An 18372-nucleotide genomic window follows, 5' to 3' on the forward strand; every position below is an offset into this window, starting at 1 on the left:
AGAAGGCTGTCTTTTCACCTTGCTTATATTTTCCTTTGTTGTGCAGAAGCTTTTAATTTTAATTAGATCCCATTTGTTTATTTTTGCTTTTATTTCCAGAATTCTGGGAGGTGGATCATAGAGGATCCTGCTGTGATTTATGTCGGAGAGGGTTTTGCCTATGTTCTCCTCTAGGAGTTTTATAGTTTCTGGTCTTACATTTAGATCTTTAATCCATTTTGAGTTTACTTTTGTGTGTGGTGTTAGAAAGTGATCTAGTTTCATTCTTTTACAAGTGGTTGACCAGTTTTCCCAGCAGCACTTGTTAAAGAGATTGTCTTTACTCCATTGTATATTCTTGCCTCCTTTGTCAAAGATAAGGTGTCCATATGTGTGTGGATTTATCTCTGGGATTTCTATTTTGTTCCATTGATCTATATGTCTGTCTTTGTGCCAGTACCATACTGTTTTGATGACTGTGGCTTTGTAGTAGAGCCTGAAGTCAGGCAAGTTGATTCCTCCAGTTCCATTCTTCTTTCTCAAGATTGCTTTGGCAATTCGAGGTTTTTTGTATTTCCATACAAATCTTGAAATTATTTGTTCTCACTCTGTGAAAAATACCATTGGTAGCTTGATAGGGAGTGCATTGAATTTGTAAATTGCTTTGGGTAGTATCCTCATTTTCACTATATTGATTCTTCCGATCCATGAACATGGTATATTTCTCCACCTATTAGTGTCCTCTTTGATTTCTTTCATCAGTGTTTTATAGTTTTCTATATATAGGTCTTTAGTTTGTTTAGGTAGATATATTCCTAAGTATTTTATTCTTTTCATTGCAATGGTGAATGGAATTGTTTCCTTAATTTCTTTTTCTACTTTCTCATTATTAGTGTATAGGAATGCAAGGGATTTCTGTGTGTTGATTTTATATCCTGCAACCTTACTATATTCATTGATTAGCGCTAGTAATTTTCTGGTGGAGTCTTTAGGGTTTTCTATGTAGAGGATCATGTCATCTTCAAACAGTGAGAGTTTTACTTCTTCTTTTCCAATTTGGATTCCTTTTATTTCTTTTTTTGCTATGGCCAAAACTTCCAAAACTATGTTGAATAGTAGCAGTGAAAGTGGGCACCCTTGTCTTGTTCCTGACTTTAGGGGAAATGCTTTCAATTTTTCACCATTGAGGATAATGTTTGCTGTGGGTTTGTCATATATGACTTTTATTATGTTGAGGTACGTTCTTTCTGTTCCTGCTTTCTGGAGAGTTTTGATCGTAAATGGATGTTGAATTTAGTCAAAGGCTTTCTCTGCATCTATTGAGATAATCATATGGCTTTTGTTTTTCAATTTTTTAATGTGGTATATTACATTGATTGATTTGTGGATTTTGAAGAATCCTTGTATCCCTGGGATAAAGCCCACTTGGTCATGGTGTATGATCTTTTTAATGTGTTGTTGGATTCTGATTGCTAGAATTTTGTTGAGGATTTTTGCATCTATGTTCATCAGTGATATCGGCCTGTAGTTTTCTTTTTTTGTGGCATCTTTGTTAGGTTTTGGGATTAGGGTGATGGTGGCCTCATAGAAGGAGTTTGGAAATTTACTGTCTTCTGCAATTTTCTGGAAGAGTTTGAGTAGGATAGGTGTTAGCTCTTCTCTAAATTTTTGGTAGAATTCAGCTGTGAAGCCATCTGGACCTGGGCTTTTGTTTGCTGGAAGATTTCTGATTACAGCTTCAATTTCCATGCTTGTGATGGGTCTGTTAAGATTTTCTATTTCTTCATGGTTCAGTTTGGGAAAGTTGTACTTTTCTGAGAATTTGTCCATTTCTTCCACGTTGTCCATTTTATTGGCATGTAATTGCTGATAGTAGTCTCTTATGATCCTCTGTATTTCTGTGTTGTCTGTTGTGATCTCTCCGTTTTCATTTCTAATTTTATCGATTTGATTTTTCTCCTTTTGTTTCTTGATGAGTCTGGCTAATGGTCTGTCAATTTTATTTATCCTCTCAAAGAACCAGCTTTTGGCTTTGTTGATTTTTGCTATGGTCTCTTCTGTTTCTTTTGCATTTATTTCTGCCCTAATTTTTAAGATGTCTTTCCTTCTACTGGTTCTTCATTTCTTCCTTTTCTAGTTGCTTTAAGTGTAGAGTTAAGTAATTTATTTGACTTTTTTCTTGTTTCTTGAGTTATGCCTGTATTGCTACAAACCTTCCTCTTAGCACTGCTTTTACAGTGTTCCACAGGTTTTGGGTTGTTGTGTTTTCATTTTCATTCATTTCTATGCATAATTTGAGTTCTTTTTTGATTTCTTCTGTGATTTGTTGGTTATTCAGCAGTGTGTTGTTCAGCCTCCATATGTTGGAATTTTTAATAGGTTTTCTCCTGTAATTGAGATCTAATCTTACTGTATTGTGGTCAGAAAAGATGCTTGGAATGATTTCAATTTTTTTGAATTTACCAAGGCTAGATTTATGGCCCAGGATGTGATCTATCCTGGAGAAGGTTCCACGTGCGCTTGAGAAAAAGGTGAAATTCATTGTTTTGGGGTGAAATGTCCTATAGATATCAATTAGGTCTAACTGGTCTATTGTATCATTAAAATTTGTGTTTCCTTGTTAATTTTCTGTTTAGTTGATCTGTCCATAGGTGTGAGTGGGGTATTAAAGTCTACCACTATTATTGTGTTATTGTTAATTTCCCCTTTCATACTTGTTAGCATTTGTCTTACATAGTGCGGTGCTCCTATGTTGGGTGCATATATATTTATAATTGTTATATCTTCTTCTTGGATTGATCCTTTGATCATTATGTAGTGGCCTTCTTTGTCTTTTTTCACAGTCTTTGTTTTAAAGTCTATTTTTTTAATCTGATATGAGTATTGCTACTCCTGCTTTCTTTTGGTCTCTATTTGCATGGTATATCTTTTTCCAGCCCTTCATTTTCAGTCTGTATGCAGCCCTTGTTTCGAGGTGGGTCTCTTGTAGACAACATATATAGTGGTCTTATTTTTGTATCCATTCAGCCAGTCTTTGTCTTTTGGTTGGGGCATGTAATCCATTTACATTTAAGGTAATTATTGATAAGTATGATCCCATTGCCATTTACTTTATTGTTTTGGGTTTGAGGTTATACACCCTTTTTGTGTTTCCTGTCTAGAGAAGATCCTTTAGCATTTGTTGGAGAGCTGGTTTGGTGGTACTGAATTCTCTCAGCTTTTGCTTGTCTATAAAGCTTTTGATTTCTCCTTCATATTTGAATGAGATCCTTGCTGGGTACAGTAATCTTGGCTGTAGGTTATTTTCTTTCATCACTTTAAGTATGTCCTGCCATTCCTTCCTGGCCTGAAGAGTTTCTATTGAAAGATCAGCTGTTATCCTTATGGGAATCCCCTTGTGTGTTATATGTTGTTTTTCCCTTGCTGCTTTTAATATTTGTTCTTTCTGTTTGATCTTTGTTAATTTGATTAATATGTGTCTTGGGGTGTTTCGCCTTGGGTTTATCCTGTTTGGGACTCTCTGGGTTTCTTGGACTTGGGTGATTATTTCCTTCCCCATTTTAGGGAAGTTTTCAACTATTATCTCCTCAAGTATTTTCTCATGGTCTTTCTTTTTGTGTTCTTCTTCTGGGACTCCTATGATTCGAATGTTGGGGCATTTAACATTGTGCCAGAGGTCTCTGAAATTGTCCTCATTTCTTTTAATTCATTTTCTTTTTTCCTCTCTGATTCATTTATTTCTACCATTCTATCTTCTACTTCATTAATCCTATCTTCTGCATCCATTATTCTCTATTGGTTCCCTCTAGAGTGTTTTTGATCTCATTTATTGCATTATTCATTATATATTGACTCTTTTTTATTTCTTCAAGGTCCTTGTTAAACCTTTCTTACATCTTCTCAATCCTTGTCTCCAGGCTGTTTATCTGTGATTCCATTTTGTTTTCAAGATTTTGAATCATTTTCACTATCATTAGTTATAATTCTTTATCAGGTAGATTCCCTATCTCTTCCTCTTTTGTTTGGTTTGGTGGGCATTTATCCTATTCCTTTACCTGCTGGGTATTCCTCTGTCTCTTCATCTTGTTTATATTGGGCTGTGTTTGGGGTGGCCTTTCTGTATTCTGGCAGTTTGTGGAGTTCTCTTTATTGTGGAGTTTCCTCACTGTGGGTGGGGTTCTTCTATGGGTGGCTTGTCAAGGTTTCCTGGTTAGGGAAGCTTGTGTCAGTGTTATGGTGGGTGGAGCTGGATTTCTTCTTTCTGGAGTGCAATGAAGTGTCCAGTAATGAGTTATGAGATGTCAATGGGTTTGGAGTGACTTTGGGCAGCCTGTATGTTGAAGCTCAGGGCTGTGTTCCTGTGTTGCTGGAGAATTTGCATGGTATGTCTTGCTCTGGAACTTGTTGGCCCTTGGGTGGTGCTTGGTTTCAGTGTAGGTATGGAGGCGTTTAATGAGCTCCTGTCGATTAATATTCCCTGGAGTCAGGAGTTCTCTGGTGTTCTCAGAATTTGGACTTAAGCCTCCTGCTTGTGGTTTTCAGTCTTATTTTTACAGTAGCTTCGAGACTTCTCCATCTATACAGCACCAATGATAAAACATCTAGGTTAATGATGAAAAGTTTCTCCACAGTGAGGGACACCTGGAGAGGTACGCAGGGTTACATGGAGAAGAGAAGAGGGAGGAGGGTGATAGATGTGACTAGGAGGAGAAGAGGGGGAATCAAAAGGGGAGAGAGCAAGCTAGCCAGTAATCACTTCCCTGTGTGCTCTCCACAGTCTGGACTGCTGAGAGATGTTCAGAGTTATACAGAGCAGAGAAGAGGGAGGAAGGAGACAGAGCATGGCCAGGAGGATAAAGGGGGGAATCCTTTATCCTCCTCTTTCCTCTTTCCTCCTCTCTCATCTTTCCTTTTGAGGAGAGAGACAGATCCAGCCAGTAATCAGTTCCCTAAGTGTTCTCCACAGTCCGGAACACATAATGAGATTCACAGAGTTGGGTAGAGAAGAGAAGGGGGAGGGAGGAGATGGAGGTTACCTGGTGGAGAAAAAGGAGAATCCAAAGGGGGAGAGAGCAATCAGGCCAGTGATCTCGCTCCCAAGTAAAAATGGGTAATAAGATTGGGTTCTTAAAGGAACAAAATTGATAACAAATACCAAAAAGCAAAGATTAAAAATCTAGAGTAGAGGTTGGATTTTCAAAAATACAATATTAAAGAAAAAAAAGAAAACAAAGTCACAAGAATTATAAAATATATATATATGAAGTTTGCTTTAAAAAATAGGGTCTTATTTTTTTTGCAAAGCAATATTAGGTTATAAAAATGAAAATTAAAGGAGTAATAGAGGACTTAAAAATTAAAAAAAAAATAAAAAAAATGAAAGAATGATCATACAAATAGTAAAAATATATCTAGGACTTTCTCTGGTGTTCTTGTGGGCAGTGTGGGGTCAGTTCATTTTTGGATAGTTCCTTGATCCGGCTTATATTTCTCAAGAACTATAGGCCCCTTCCTATGTAATCGGTACTAACTACAGGGTTTAATCTGTTGCACCTGTCACTTCCAAGGAGGTTCCCTCTATTTTAGCTTCTTCTGTTTGCTGGTCTCTTCAGTGTCTAATTTCCACCCTGACACAAGGGGGCGGTGGTGGACACTTTTTAGGCTCACTTGTTCAGTCGTGCTGTGGGGAGGGAGGGATATTGCAAATGAATAACACTGGGAGTGCTTGCAGTGTCTTGGCTACACTGGGTTTGCCCCGGCTCACAGAGTGTGTGCTTTCCCTGTCTACACTGCTTAGGCTCTAGGTTGCTCTGCTGGGAACTGTCTGAGGCCAGCCCTGGGTTGCATGCACTTCCCAGGTGTAAGCTGCTCAGGTTCAGGAATTTGGGTAGTCCTCAGAGGTGCAGACTCGGTTGGGCCTGCTGTTTGTGACCTTCCCAAGTCCGAGCAGCTCAGGTAACCAGGTGTTTGGTGAGCACAGTTGCTGAGACTTCTCACCTCCCCCATCCACGCTGCTTGATTTTCTGGGTGTACAACCAGGACGTCTTCTCAGGCAGATGTTGACCGTCCAGAATCCCAAGAAGTCTTGGTTAGCAATGAAGCCTGCTTGCAGTTTGGTAGATAATGCCTCTCTGGGGCCGTGATTGCCCCCTTCTGGCTCTGGCTGCCCTCGACTGCCTGTTACCAGGCAGGGGTATGGGTCGGGCTAGCTCTGCTCAGTCCTTTGTTCTGTGAGTGGGCCTGGCGGTGTCTTAGGTTAGGGCTTTTCACATGGTAGCTATCCCACAGTCTGGTTCGCTACCCTGTTAGTTCCCTCAGACTGCCCTCGAGGCATTCAGGCCCAGTCCTTACTCTAAACAATGCAGCCCGCGCCTCCCTGTCCAGCCCCTGCTTGCTAGTGGTGAGTGCGGACGTCTGCACTGCTTCTCTGCTGGGGGGGTGTTACCATTGGGCACATAATCTGTGGGTTTTAATTGGTTACTTACTTCTCCTCCCGGTTATGTTGCCCTCTGTGGTTCCAAGGCTCGCCACAGACTCGGCAGTGAGAGTGTTTCCTGGTGTTTGGAAACTTCTCTCTTTTTTAAGACTCCCTTCCCGGGACAGAGCTCCATCCCTACCTCTTTTGTCTCTCTTTTTATCTTTTATGTTTTTTCCTACCTCCTTTCGAAGACAATGGGCTGCTTTTCTGGGTGCCTGATGTCCTCTGTTGGCATTCAGAAGTTGTTTTGTGGAATTTACTCAGCATTTAAATGTTCTTTTGATGAATTTGTGGGGGAGAAAGTGGTCTCGCCGTCCTATTCCTCTGCCATGTTAGAACCACCCCTATTTATTTCTTTATTTTCAATTTTTTTGACCACACTGCATGCCATGCGGGATCATAGTTCCCTGACCGGGAATCAAACCTATGCTCCCTGCACTGGAAGCCTGGATTCTTAACAACTGGACCACCAGGGGAGTCCTTGAGATTCTGTTTCTTTTTCTTGCCTTTTACACTGCTTTAATTAGTTAACTATTGAGATACAGTTGGCATATAGCATTATGTTAGCTTCAGATGTGCAGCATAATGATTTGATATTTGTACATACTGTAAAATCATCACCCTATGTATACACAGAATTTAAAATTTTCCTGTGCTGACAACTTTTAAGATGTGTTCTGTTAGTGATTGCTTGTTTTTATTTTTTAAAATTTTATAATTAAAAAATTTAGTTTGACCTCACTGCATGGCATGTGAAATCTTAGTTCCCTGACCAGGGATCAAACCTGTACCTCCTGCATTGGAAGCATGAAACCTCAGTCACTGGCCCACAAGTCCCTGCTTGCTTATTTTTGAGAATTCTATCTCAGGTCACTTAAGAATACTTCCACAGTCCCATGCAGTTAACATTTTATCTTGCATTTGTAGGGGACACTTTCTATTGGCGAGGTTTTAGAGAAGTACTCAACTGAGCACACACATAGTTGCGGTGCAGTTGGGAGTACACAAGGCTTCTGCTCTGCTCACTTCTCACTAGCTGGTGTAAAGGCAGCGTCTTCTGTATGACATAGGGAGCTCAGCCTGGTGCTCTGTGACAACCTAGAGGGGTGGGATGGGGAGGGAGGTGGGAGGGAGGTTCAAAAGGGAGAAGACACATGTATACCTATGGCTGATCCATAGGTCCTACACATAAGTGTATGGCAGAAACCAATACCACATTGTATAGCAATCATCTTCCAATTAAAAATAAAATATTTTAAAAATGCGGTGCTCTTGCAGAAAGCTTCAGGCCATTCTGGCTGTTGAATTTTTAGCCTGTTGGAAACCTCAGCAGGAGAAAGTGTTGTCTCAGGCTCTGCCATGGGGAGAGGTCTGACTGACCAGGGGTTACGGATATGGCCTTTCTTGGGAGGGTGGGTGGGATGATCCAGGGATGGTGAGTGCAGAGGGGAGAGCAGTGGAATCCTGGGAGGACAATGATGTTTTAAAAAACCAGTAAAGAAAGAGGGAAGGAGGCCAGGGCAGGTGAGGAAGGAGAAGGGAAAAGCAGAAAGGTGTGGGGTCAGCGAAGCCAAGTCATTTCCAGGGTGTTGAGCGTTCAGTTCTGAGGATCAAGAGTGTGGGTGCCTTGAGTAGCGTGGGGCCTGGTGCCCCTGTGCTGAAGCTCATGTCAGAACTGAGCAGGCGGAGTCTGGAGCAGCGGATGCCCTGCAGAATTCGGAACGGATGGGGAAGCAAAGGGTCAGTGTGCAAAGCAGGCTTTCAGGGCCGGGGGAGACCTTGCTCAGTGCCGAGGAGTTCTCTGTTTCCCGTCTTCCCCTGGAGTGTTGGCCAGGGTGTCACGTGGCATGTCTCTCTGCACTTTGTAGTTCTGCAAATTGGTCCTTAGATTAAGAGGCTTGATCACAGTCAGGTTTGATCATTTGGGCAAGGCTGCTACTTCCAGGGTGGCGTTGTGGCGACTCCAGTGCCTTTGTTGTGAATTTGTCAACATGGATAATGGTTGCTGGGAAACATTAATTCATTTTGTTGTTGTTATTTAGTTGATAAGTTGTGCCCAACTCGTCATGCCATGGACTGTAGCCCGCCAGGATCCTCTATCCATGGGATTATCAAGGCAAGAATACTGGAGTGGGGTGCCGTTTCCTTCTCCAGGGGATCTTCTCCACCCAGGGATCACATCTTCGTCTCCTGCATTGGCTGGAAGATTCTTTACCACTGAGCAATCTGGGAAGCCCTATTAATTCATTTAGGCGTTCTAAATGTGATACTAAGCACATTTCTTAATATTATCAACAGATACACATTACATATTGTCTGCCAAGTGAAACTGCAAATTTTGTTGTTGTTGTTAGAAAACTATCAGTTGAGTTTTACTCTATGCCAAGCACTGTTCTAGGTCCTAAGGATAGAATGGTAAATGAAGGTCTGGGTTTATGAAGTTTGAAGTAAAACAAAACTCAGGGTTTTGTGAGGTTGGTGACTTTTGTGGCAGAGCTGCTCACATTGCAGGCAGAACCAGTGAGGACTGTGGGGGAGGATGGTGAGTGGCTGGCATGTGATGGTGGGCAGGCAGCAGTGGGATGCCCAGCGGCACCCAGGAACGTGGGTGGTGCCCAGGGACTGAATGGTGCTTGGAAACGGCAGTGAAGCACTGAAGTAATTTTTAGAAATGATCCATTACCCTGCCAGGGAAAACACAGACAAAGTGCAGAGGATTTCATCATGTTATTCTAGAATAAAAAAAAAAAATCATATGAAAGCAACACATCGACAAACCTATTAGAATGGCCAAAAGCCAGAACACTGAGCATACCCAATGCTGGCCAGAAAGTGGAGCTCATTCACTCAGGAATTCTCATTCATTGCTGGTTTCCATGCAAAACGGTGTAGCCACTGAGGAAGACGGTCAGTCCTTATACAACTAAACGTACTCTTGCCATTCAGTCCAACAGTCTTGCTTCTTGATGTTTGCCCAAAGGAACTGAAAGCTTATATCCACGTGAAAACCTGTGCACTGTTGTTTATAGCAGCTTTATTCCTGAGTTCCCAAACTTAGAATAAACTAAGATGTCCTTCAGTAGGTGAATGGCACTGTGGTACATCCTGATGATGAAATATTGTTTAGTACTAAAAAGAAATGAGCTATCAAACCATGCAAAGACACAGGGGAAACTTCAATCGATATTACTAAGTGAAAGAAAAATGAAAGTGTTAGTCGCTCAGTTGTGCCTGACTCTTTGCTGCCCCATGGACTGTAGCCTGCCAGGCTCCTGTCAATGGGATTCTCCAGGAAAGAATACTGGAGTGGGGTGCCATTTCCTTCCCCAGGGGATCTTCCCAACCCTGGGATGGAACCCAGGTCTCTTGCACTGTGGGCAGATTCTTTACCATTTGAGCCATGAGGAAAGCCCTGGGAAAAGACTACAGATGTAGGATTCCAAGTGTATGACACTCTAGAAAAGTTAAAACCCTGAGGCCCTAAAAAGCTCAGTGGTTTCCAGGACTGAGGGGTTATTAGAAGCACATGGAGGGTTTTAGAACAGGGAAACTCTACATGGCATGGTAATTATGGATACATGTCTTTACACATTGTCCAAACTGTAGAATGTGCAACACCAAGAGTTAACTCTAAGGTAAATGATGGATTTTGTGTGATTATCATGTGTCATTGTGGGTTCAGCCTTGGCAAAAGATGTTATCATTCTCTGTGTGATGTTGATAATGAGGGAGGCTGTGTGTGTGTACACACACACACACACATACAAAGGCAGGGAAGTATCTTCCTCTCAATTTTGTTGTGAACCATAAACTGTTCTAAAAACTAGTCTTTCAAACAAAAGACAACACAGACTATTCTACGTGTGCACTACAGATCAATATGTAACTAAAATACATATAAAATTAACAGTTTTTATTATTTTTTGTTTCTATTTTTAATCAAACTCTTCCTTCCCTTTTAATGATGTCATTTTGATCCCAGATTCCCTTTCCAGTTCCAAGCACGTCCAGCTGCCGGGTCGTCTCGGGCTTGTGGGGTCTCTCTGCTTGTTGCTTTCAGGGTCGTTCCATGTAGCTTTACATGTGCTGAGCAGGGGGACCAGGTGGCCTGGGCTCCAGCAAGCCTGCGGGCAAGGCAGGCTCTGCAGCCCTCCTCGGGGTCTGGATTCTCACGGGACACCAGTCAGCTGTTTGGTTCATCGGCAGAGGTCAATGGGGATGAGTCTGTGCTGCAGAGTTGCCTGCCTCTGCGATGGGGGCCTTGGCCTTCAGTCCAGTTTGTGTCTAGTGACAGGTGGGTCAGGTCCTTACACAGGGCCTGTGCTGTGAAAACCTCCCTTTGCCTGCTCCCTGAGGGGTCTGTCCACCTGAGACCCTGAGTGAGACCCACAGAGGAAAACAAAGCGAAACAAACACGGGCTTTGGCCCTGACAACAGACAGCTGAACCGCGGCAAGAGCACATGGGCCTCTTACTTCCCAGCTCTGCACGGCTCGCAGAAAGTTTCTGTTGCTCTTTTTTGTTAAAATTGTGTTTCTGTTCTTTCATTTCTCCCAACACAGGGCCCCCTCTCTGGTGGAGCCTTTTATTTATACTGCCCCACGTTTCCTTCTCTTTTCTCATACCTTCCTCCCCCTGTCTGAATTTCAGTTCTCCTTTGTTTCCGTTAAGCTTTTATTTTCTTCTCATGCATGTTCTCCCTTTCTTTTTTTCCCCTGGTGTCGGGTCGTCTTGCTTGGAGAGGAAGTGTTTTCCGTCTGGAGTGTTAGCTCTGGGAATTGTTGTATGGCTGCGGATTGTAAACTGCGGGGCTGTGGTTTCTCTTTCCAACAGCATCTTGTCACATGGATCCACCCGCTGAGGAGGAAGCTAGTTTTCGGCAGACATGAGACCTGCATAGACAGAGTATTGTAGTTTAACACAGATGGCATGTCTTATTGTATTTTATAACAAATTGTTTTTTCAAGAGTGGTGTCCTTTCTCCTTTTCTGTCCTCTTATCTCTACTCTTTTTTTCTTTATTGGAAGTATATTTTGCATGTAATATTAGTTTCAAGTGTACAACACAGTGGTTTAACATTTATGTTCGTTACGAACTGATCACCAGGCTAAGTCTTGTTCATCTGTCACCATTCAAAGTTAGTACAATATTATGATTACTTGGCTGCCCTGAGTGGCTTGCAGGATCTTTGTTCACAACCAGGGATTAAACCTAGGCCCACAGCACTGAAACTGCTGAGTGCAGTCCTAGCTCCTGGATTACCAGGGAATTCCCAGTACAATATTATTATCTGTAGTCTCCTTGGTGGCTCAGACGGTAAAGCGTCTGTCTACAATGTGGGAGACCTGGGTTCCATCCCTGGGTCCAGAAGATCCGCTGGAGAAGGAAATGGCAATCCACTCCAGTACTATTGCCTGGAAAACCCCATAGACAGAGGAGCCTGATAGGCTACAGTCCATGGGGTTGCAAAGAGTCAGACATGACTGAGCGACTTCACTTGCACTATAGTCTCCATGCTGTACATCACATACCTGTTGTTTGTTTATTTTATAACTGGAATTTGGTGCCTCTTAATCCCTTTCCTCTGTTTCACCTAATCCCCCATCTTCTTCCCCACTAGCAACTGCCAGTTTGTTCTCTGTATCTATAAGTTTGCTTCTGGTTTGTTTGTTCATTTGTTTTTCGTATAGTATTTATCTTTCTCTAACGTATTTCACTTAGCATGATACCTTCTAGGTCTATCCATGATGTTGCAAAGAGCAAGATTTCATTAGTCTTTTTATGGCTGAGTATATTCCATTGTGTGTATATACATCATCTTCTTTATCCATTCATCTGTTGATGGGCACTTTAGTTGCTTCCATAATCTTGGCTGTTGTAAATAGTGCTGCAGTGAATTTAGGGGTGCATGTATTTTTTTCAAATAAGTGCTTTCATTTTCTTTGGATAAATACCCAAAAGTGAGGTTGCTGAATCATGTTGTAGTTACATTTTTAATTTTTTGAGGAACCTCTGTACTATTTCCACAGGTCATACCAATTTATTATGTTCCCACCAACGGTGTACAAGGACTTCCGTTTGTCTTCATCCTCACCAATACTGATTATTTCTTGTCTGTTTTATAATAGCCATTCTGGCAAGTGTAAGAAGCTATGTCATTGTGGTTTTGATTTGCATTTCCCTGATGGTTGTTGATGTTGAGAATCTTCTCATGTGTCTGTTGGCCTTGTGTATGTCTTCTTTAGAAATATGTCTATATTTATGTCTTTATGTATCACATTCTTAATTACTGTAGCTTTATAGAATAGTTTGAAATCATGAAGTGTGATGCCTCCAGCTTTGTTCTTTTCCAAGATTGTTTTGGCTCTGTGGTTCCATATAAATTTTAGAATTATTTGTTCCCTTTATTCTCTTAAAATTATCAGGGACTCCAAAGAGTCTTTTGTTAATATAGCTTATAACTATCAATATTTACTATATTAGATATTAAAATGGTATAAAACTGAAAAGACCAGAACTTACAAATTGTTGTTGTTGTTCAGTCACTTAGTTGTGTCCAACTCTTTGAGACCTCATGGACTGCAGCATGCCAGGATTCCCTGTCCTTCACTATCTCCTGGAATCTGCTCAAACTCATGTCCATTGAGTCAGTGATACTGTCCAACCATCTCATCCTCTGTTGCCCCCTTCTCCTCCTGCCTTCAGTCTTTACAGGCATCAGGGTTTTTCCCCAATGAGTCAGTTCTTTGCATCAGGTGGGCAAAGTTTTGGAGCTTTAGCTTCAATATCAATCCTTCCAATGAATACTCAGGGTTGATTTCCTTTAGGATTGATAGGGTTGATTTCCTTTAGGATTGATATGCCTGATTTCCCTATAGTCCAAGGGAGTCTCAAGAATCTTATCTAGCACCACAAATTGGAAGCATCAATTCCTCAGTGCTCAGCCTTCTTTATGGTCCAACTCTCACATCCTTACATGACTACTGGAAAAGTCATAGCTTAGACTAGATGGATCTTTGTTGGCAAAGTGACATCTCTACTTCTTAATACATTGTTTACGTTTGTCATAGCTTTCCTTAGAAGAAGCAAGTGTCTTTTAATTTCATGGTTGCAGTCACCATCTGCAGTAATTTTGGAGCACAAGAAAATAAAATATGTCCATGCTTCCACATCTCCCCCTTCTATTTGCCATGAAGTGATGGGACCAGATACCATGATCTTAGTTTTTTGAATGTTGAGTTTTAAGCCAGCTTTTTCACTCTCCTCTTTCACCCTCATCAAGAGGCTCTATGATATACTTTTAAATAACTTATATGCAGAGTATATCATGTGAAATGCCATATTGATAATTCTCCTGGCAATCTTGATTCCAGCTTGTGAATCATCCAGCTTGGTATTTCACATGATGTACTCTGCATATAAGTTAAATTAGCAGGGTGACAGTATACAGCCTTGACATACTCCTTTCCCAATTTTGAACCAGTCTGTTGTTCCATGTCTGGTTTATAAGTACATATCCCATTAGTCATCAGAGCCTCTGAAAACATCAGTATATTCCTATATGATGAGTGAATTTCTAAGAATAGATATATTCTTGTATAATAAGATTTAAGAAGGTAAGTTAAATCTTAATATAACTGTGAAAATGAGTTTGTTATTGCAGGTTTCAGAGCGGGAACTCCCTAGGGTCCTCAGACCACACTATAAGAACTACTGACTTAGATAGTTGGTAATGATTTCCTGAGCACTGTGTGCTGGGTATGCCAGCTATGGTGATAGGGAGGTGGGAAAGTAGTAGAGAGCTTTCTTGGTTTCCAGGAATTCATATCACATGTGGGTTATTGCTCTATCTATGCATAAGACAACCTGTATATCTGAAAGATGAGTTTATGTATATATTCTGTGAAAATGATTTGCGCTCTCTTTAATGACCATTAGAGTCTCGGTCAGTAAGGTTACAATCTGTATATTTGATACTCAAACACTCAAAGTGTTTGAGTCACCAGCCTAGCATCACCACAGAAGGGTCTTGTGAAACTGAGCCTTTTGATATGGTCACTACCAAGAAAAACTCCAGGGGGTTCAGTTATGTTCCTATTATATGGTTAACCAAGGAAATGTTGAATATGTGTGAACAACCACATCCTCTTTTCTATTTATGTTCTGGCCTCTTTCAGAAATCCTTTTCTTATAAAAAATGTGTTGTAAAGGTATCATTTACACTCAGTGAGACTATGTTAAATAACATCATTAGTCATCATTTTCATAGAGCTTTCTGGATATCTCCACCCTCATATCCAAGAACTTGAGGACCAAAATGTAATCACTTGCTTGTTCTTTTCAGACAATTTTGAGGATGCTGGGCCACCAAATAGCCAGATGGTCTCAGAACCTGGAAAAAACGTCACGCTCACATGCGAGCCTCGAGAGAACCTTCTGTTGGAAGAAGTGTCATGGGAAAAGATCCAGCCCCAGCAGATTGACCTCTTAATAAGCTGCAACGTGTCCCAAGGAAGAAGTTACACATCCAAGTACCCAAGACAGATACTGAGCAACTGCAACAAAGACATGAAAAAGGCCTTTGTCACCATACCTAATGTTATAGGCTCTGATTCAGGACTCTACCGCTGTGGCTTCAAAGCCAGCACTGGGGAAAAAGAAACCTTTGTGATAAGATTGACCGTAACCGACGGTGAGTGGGGGGCGCCTATCTCCACGTGTCAAAAATGGGGAGAGCCTGGTGCTGTGGGTCAGTTTCTTTTGTCTTTCTCATGACTTTCTTATACAAAATACCTTTAATGATTGAATTCTGTAAGTTGGGCTTCCGTGGTGGCTCAGAGGTTAAAGCATCTGCCTCCAATGCGGGAGACCCGGGTTTGATCCCTGGGTTGGGAAGATCCCCTGGAGAAGGAAATGGCAATCCACTCCAGTATTCTTGCCTGGAGAATCCCATGGACGGAGAAGCCTAGTAGGTTACAGTCCACAGGGTCGCAAAGAGTTGGACACGACTGAGCGACTTCACCTTACCCTTGGTAAGTTGTCAGTTACTGAATGTTATTCTTTATCTTGCTGATCCATCAATCACAGATTTTTTTGGATCTGTCACTTTCCAAAAACTTTTTAAAAACTCAGTGCATCTGAAAAATATGTGGTATCAACACCCAATACGTTTTGACTATATAATTTCTTTTTTAAAAAGGTCTTAAAATTTTTTTAATTAATTTAATCAATTTATTTCTGGTTGTGCTGGGTCTTTGCTGCTGCACAGGCTTCCCTCGAGTGGCAGTGAGCATTTCTAGCTGTGGCGCGCCGGCTTCTCATCGTGAGGGCTCCTCTAGTGTGGAACACGGGCTCCAGGGCGCGGGGGCTTCAGTGGTTGTGGCTCCTGGGTTCTAGAGCACAGCTCAATGGCTGCGGCGCCCAGGCTTAGTTGCTCCTTGGCATGCGGGATCTTTCTGGACTAGGCATCGAACCTGTGTCTCCTGCATTGGCGGGCGAACTCTTTATCACTGAGCCACCAGGGAATCCCCTCAGCTATATAATTTCTAACTTTTCAATTCTGTTCAAACTTGCTGACGGTGGTGATTGGGTTTTACCATCTTCGTGGCTCCTGAGTAATGACAGGAAGTTGTTCGATTGGCGTCTGCTGAATCAGCATTGAGTAGAATGTAATACATGTGTGGTAACATGCTTGCTCCTTTGCCAGATCAGAGCTTTGGCTCCCTCACTCGTTTTCAGACCTGGGAGCAGGAACAGACTGTCCTTGGAGCTTTGAAACTGACCTTCAGGGCTTCTCACCTGAGCCGGCTCAAGGCCCAGTGCTTATTTAGTATTAGTCAGTTGTCTGCTGTGTCATAATGAAGCCCTAAAACCTGTGTGAGAGTAAGAAAAAGTGCACCTGCTGAAGTGCAAATACAGAGAGCCCTGTACGGACCTGTGTAGCAGTCAGTCCAGAGGCCTGAGTTATAACCTAGTGGGAGGAAGGCCATCTCAGGCTCCCCCTTCTGCCTCTGGGCAAGAGGAACCTGTCAGAGAAAATAATGTATATTTACTGATCACAGAAATTTTATTTCACTGTATTTTCACTCTCTACTTTCCTCCCTCTTCTCCTTCCTTTCTGCTTTCCTTCCCTCCTTTCCTCCTTCCTTCCTTCTCTCCATCCACCCATATCCCTTTCTCCATTACCTTCATGTGCTTCCAGCCACCTCACGTGCTTCGGACTGTGTGTAGACTTTTGAGCCGAGGCTTCCTAGGACGTGGCTGCCCTGCATACACGCTGCTCACGCTGCTGCCTAGAGCGCCTTCCTGCATACACGCTGCATACACGCTGCATACACACTGCTCACGCTGCTACTTAGAGCGCCTTCCTGCTTTGGGAAGAAGAGGAGGTTTCGTGTGTACAGCAGCCTCCGCAGCTGTGCCCTGGCAGCTGTGTGTGCAAAGGATGTTCTTGGCCAGAGGTTAGCAGTTGTCAGTATCTGATCACCTTGGACGGCATCAAAGCTTTCTTTGGTTCTCAAGTGAACTAGAGGGTTAATAGAATGTTGAGAAGGGAGGAAATATTCAGGGGAGAAAAATTAACAGAGGTTCTTCATTTTAAATGTTGACTCCATTCCTTCATACATATAGAGAAAATACTTCTTGCATTAAAGAAATACTCTTGCATTATAGAAGTGTTTTTAACACCTGGCCAGAGAAAGAAAGAATAAAAGCAATCATTAAGGCTTCTCTGGTGTCTCAATTATAAAGAACCCACCTCCCAATGCAGGAGATGCAGGTTCAGTCCCTGGGTGGGGAAGATCCCCTCAAGAAGGAGATGATCACTCACTCCAGTACATTTGCCTGGAAAATCCCATGAACAGAGGAGCCTGGCAGGCTACAGTCCATGGGGTGGCAAAGAATTGAACGTGACTTGATGACTAAACAATAACACAACAACAACAAATCTTCTCTCAGAGGCCAGGGTAAGAGAATGTTCTATTCAGAAAATGTCATAACCATTTTCAAACACGTCTGAAATAAGATCTTGCCCTTTATATGTTGAAAAAGTTATTATAAACATCTGAAATCCTAGAGAAAAATGGATTCTTAGCAGGTACAGTTATTTAACTCTAAATAATTAATAAAAATGTCTTTCACTTTATCCAAACATGGCTAAATTCCTTGCACAAAGCTATTTATTTTCTCTGTAAATAAGCCACAGACAGTGTTGAAAATGACTGAACGTAATGATCAGAATAGTTAGGGTTCAAGTGTTTTGAATACTTGAAAGATGGATTTTTGACATTCAATTGACAGGTTGAAAGAATATCAACTGGGCCCATTAGTAAAACATTATAACTGAAGAAGATGATAGCTGTTGACTCAATATTTTGGTTTAATTTCTTTTCAAAATAACTATAAGTAAAGATTGAAGGTTAAAAATAATCAGATGGAAAGCAAAAATAGATCACTTGTGTTTCTTTGATATGATTTGATTATTTCAAGTCCTAAGGCTGTTTGGTCAAAAATCAATGTAGGGATGAAAGCAGAGAGACAGGTATGAGATGTGGAGGTGATCTAATTTATTTCAACTGTCAAGGGAAAGGTGATGGTGACACAGATTTTGTAAACTGCTGGGCATCCTTTTGTGAGCTCCCATCAACTTCTTTTATGCGATCCAAAGAGATTTTCATGACTCTTGTATTTTACACACACGCACATGCACACATGCCTCTTCCCCTGATTTTGCCCACTTGTGTTCATCTTCAGACAAGTACCAGGTACTGAGAGGCCACCAATAGATGATACAATGTCAACTGATACATCGTATATCCAGGCCTTGACTTATTTTGAACAGAGGCAGAAAGTGGCAGAAGCATTTTCTCTGCTGAATGAAATGTTTGTTTCCCCTTCTTTGTATTCAAGACCTGGTAA

At 41.6% G+C, this 18372-nt stretch overlaps 1 protein-coding gene across 1 annotated transcript in view; it reads left to right on the forward strand.

Moving 5' to 3' along the window:
* Positions 1–16314, forward strand: part of CD226 (CD226 molecule) — a 58321-nt gene extending 42007 nt beyond the window's left edge. The window contains exons 3-4 of the mRNA XM_068994014.1: positions 14801–15148; positions 16163–16314. Coding sequence (XP_068850115.1) covers positions 14801–15148; positions 16163–16314 — 500 coding nt within the window. The remainder of the gene's footprint in view (positions 1–14800; positions 15149–16162) is intronic.
* The last annotated feature ends 2058 nt before the right edge of the window (positions 16315–18372 follow it).

Source organism: Capricornis sumatraensis, chromosome 21 (genome assembly GCF_032405125.1).
Source record: "Capricornis sumatraensis isolate serow.1 chromosome 21, serow.2, whole genome shotgun sequence".
NCBI classification, from domain to species: Eukaryota; Metazoa; Chordata; class Mammalia; order Artiodactyla; family Bovidae; genus Capricornis; species Capricornis sumatraensis.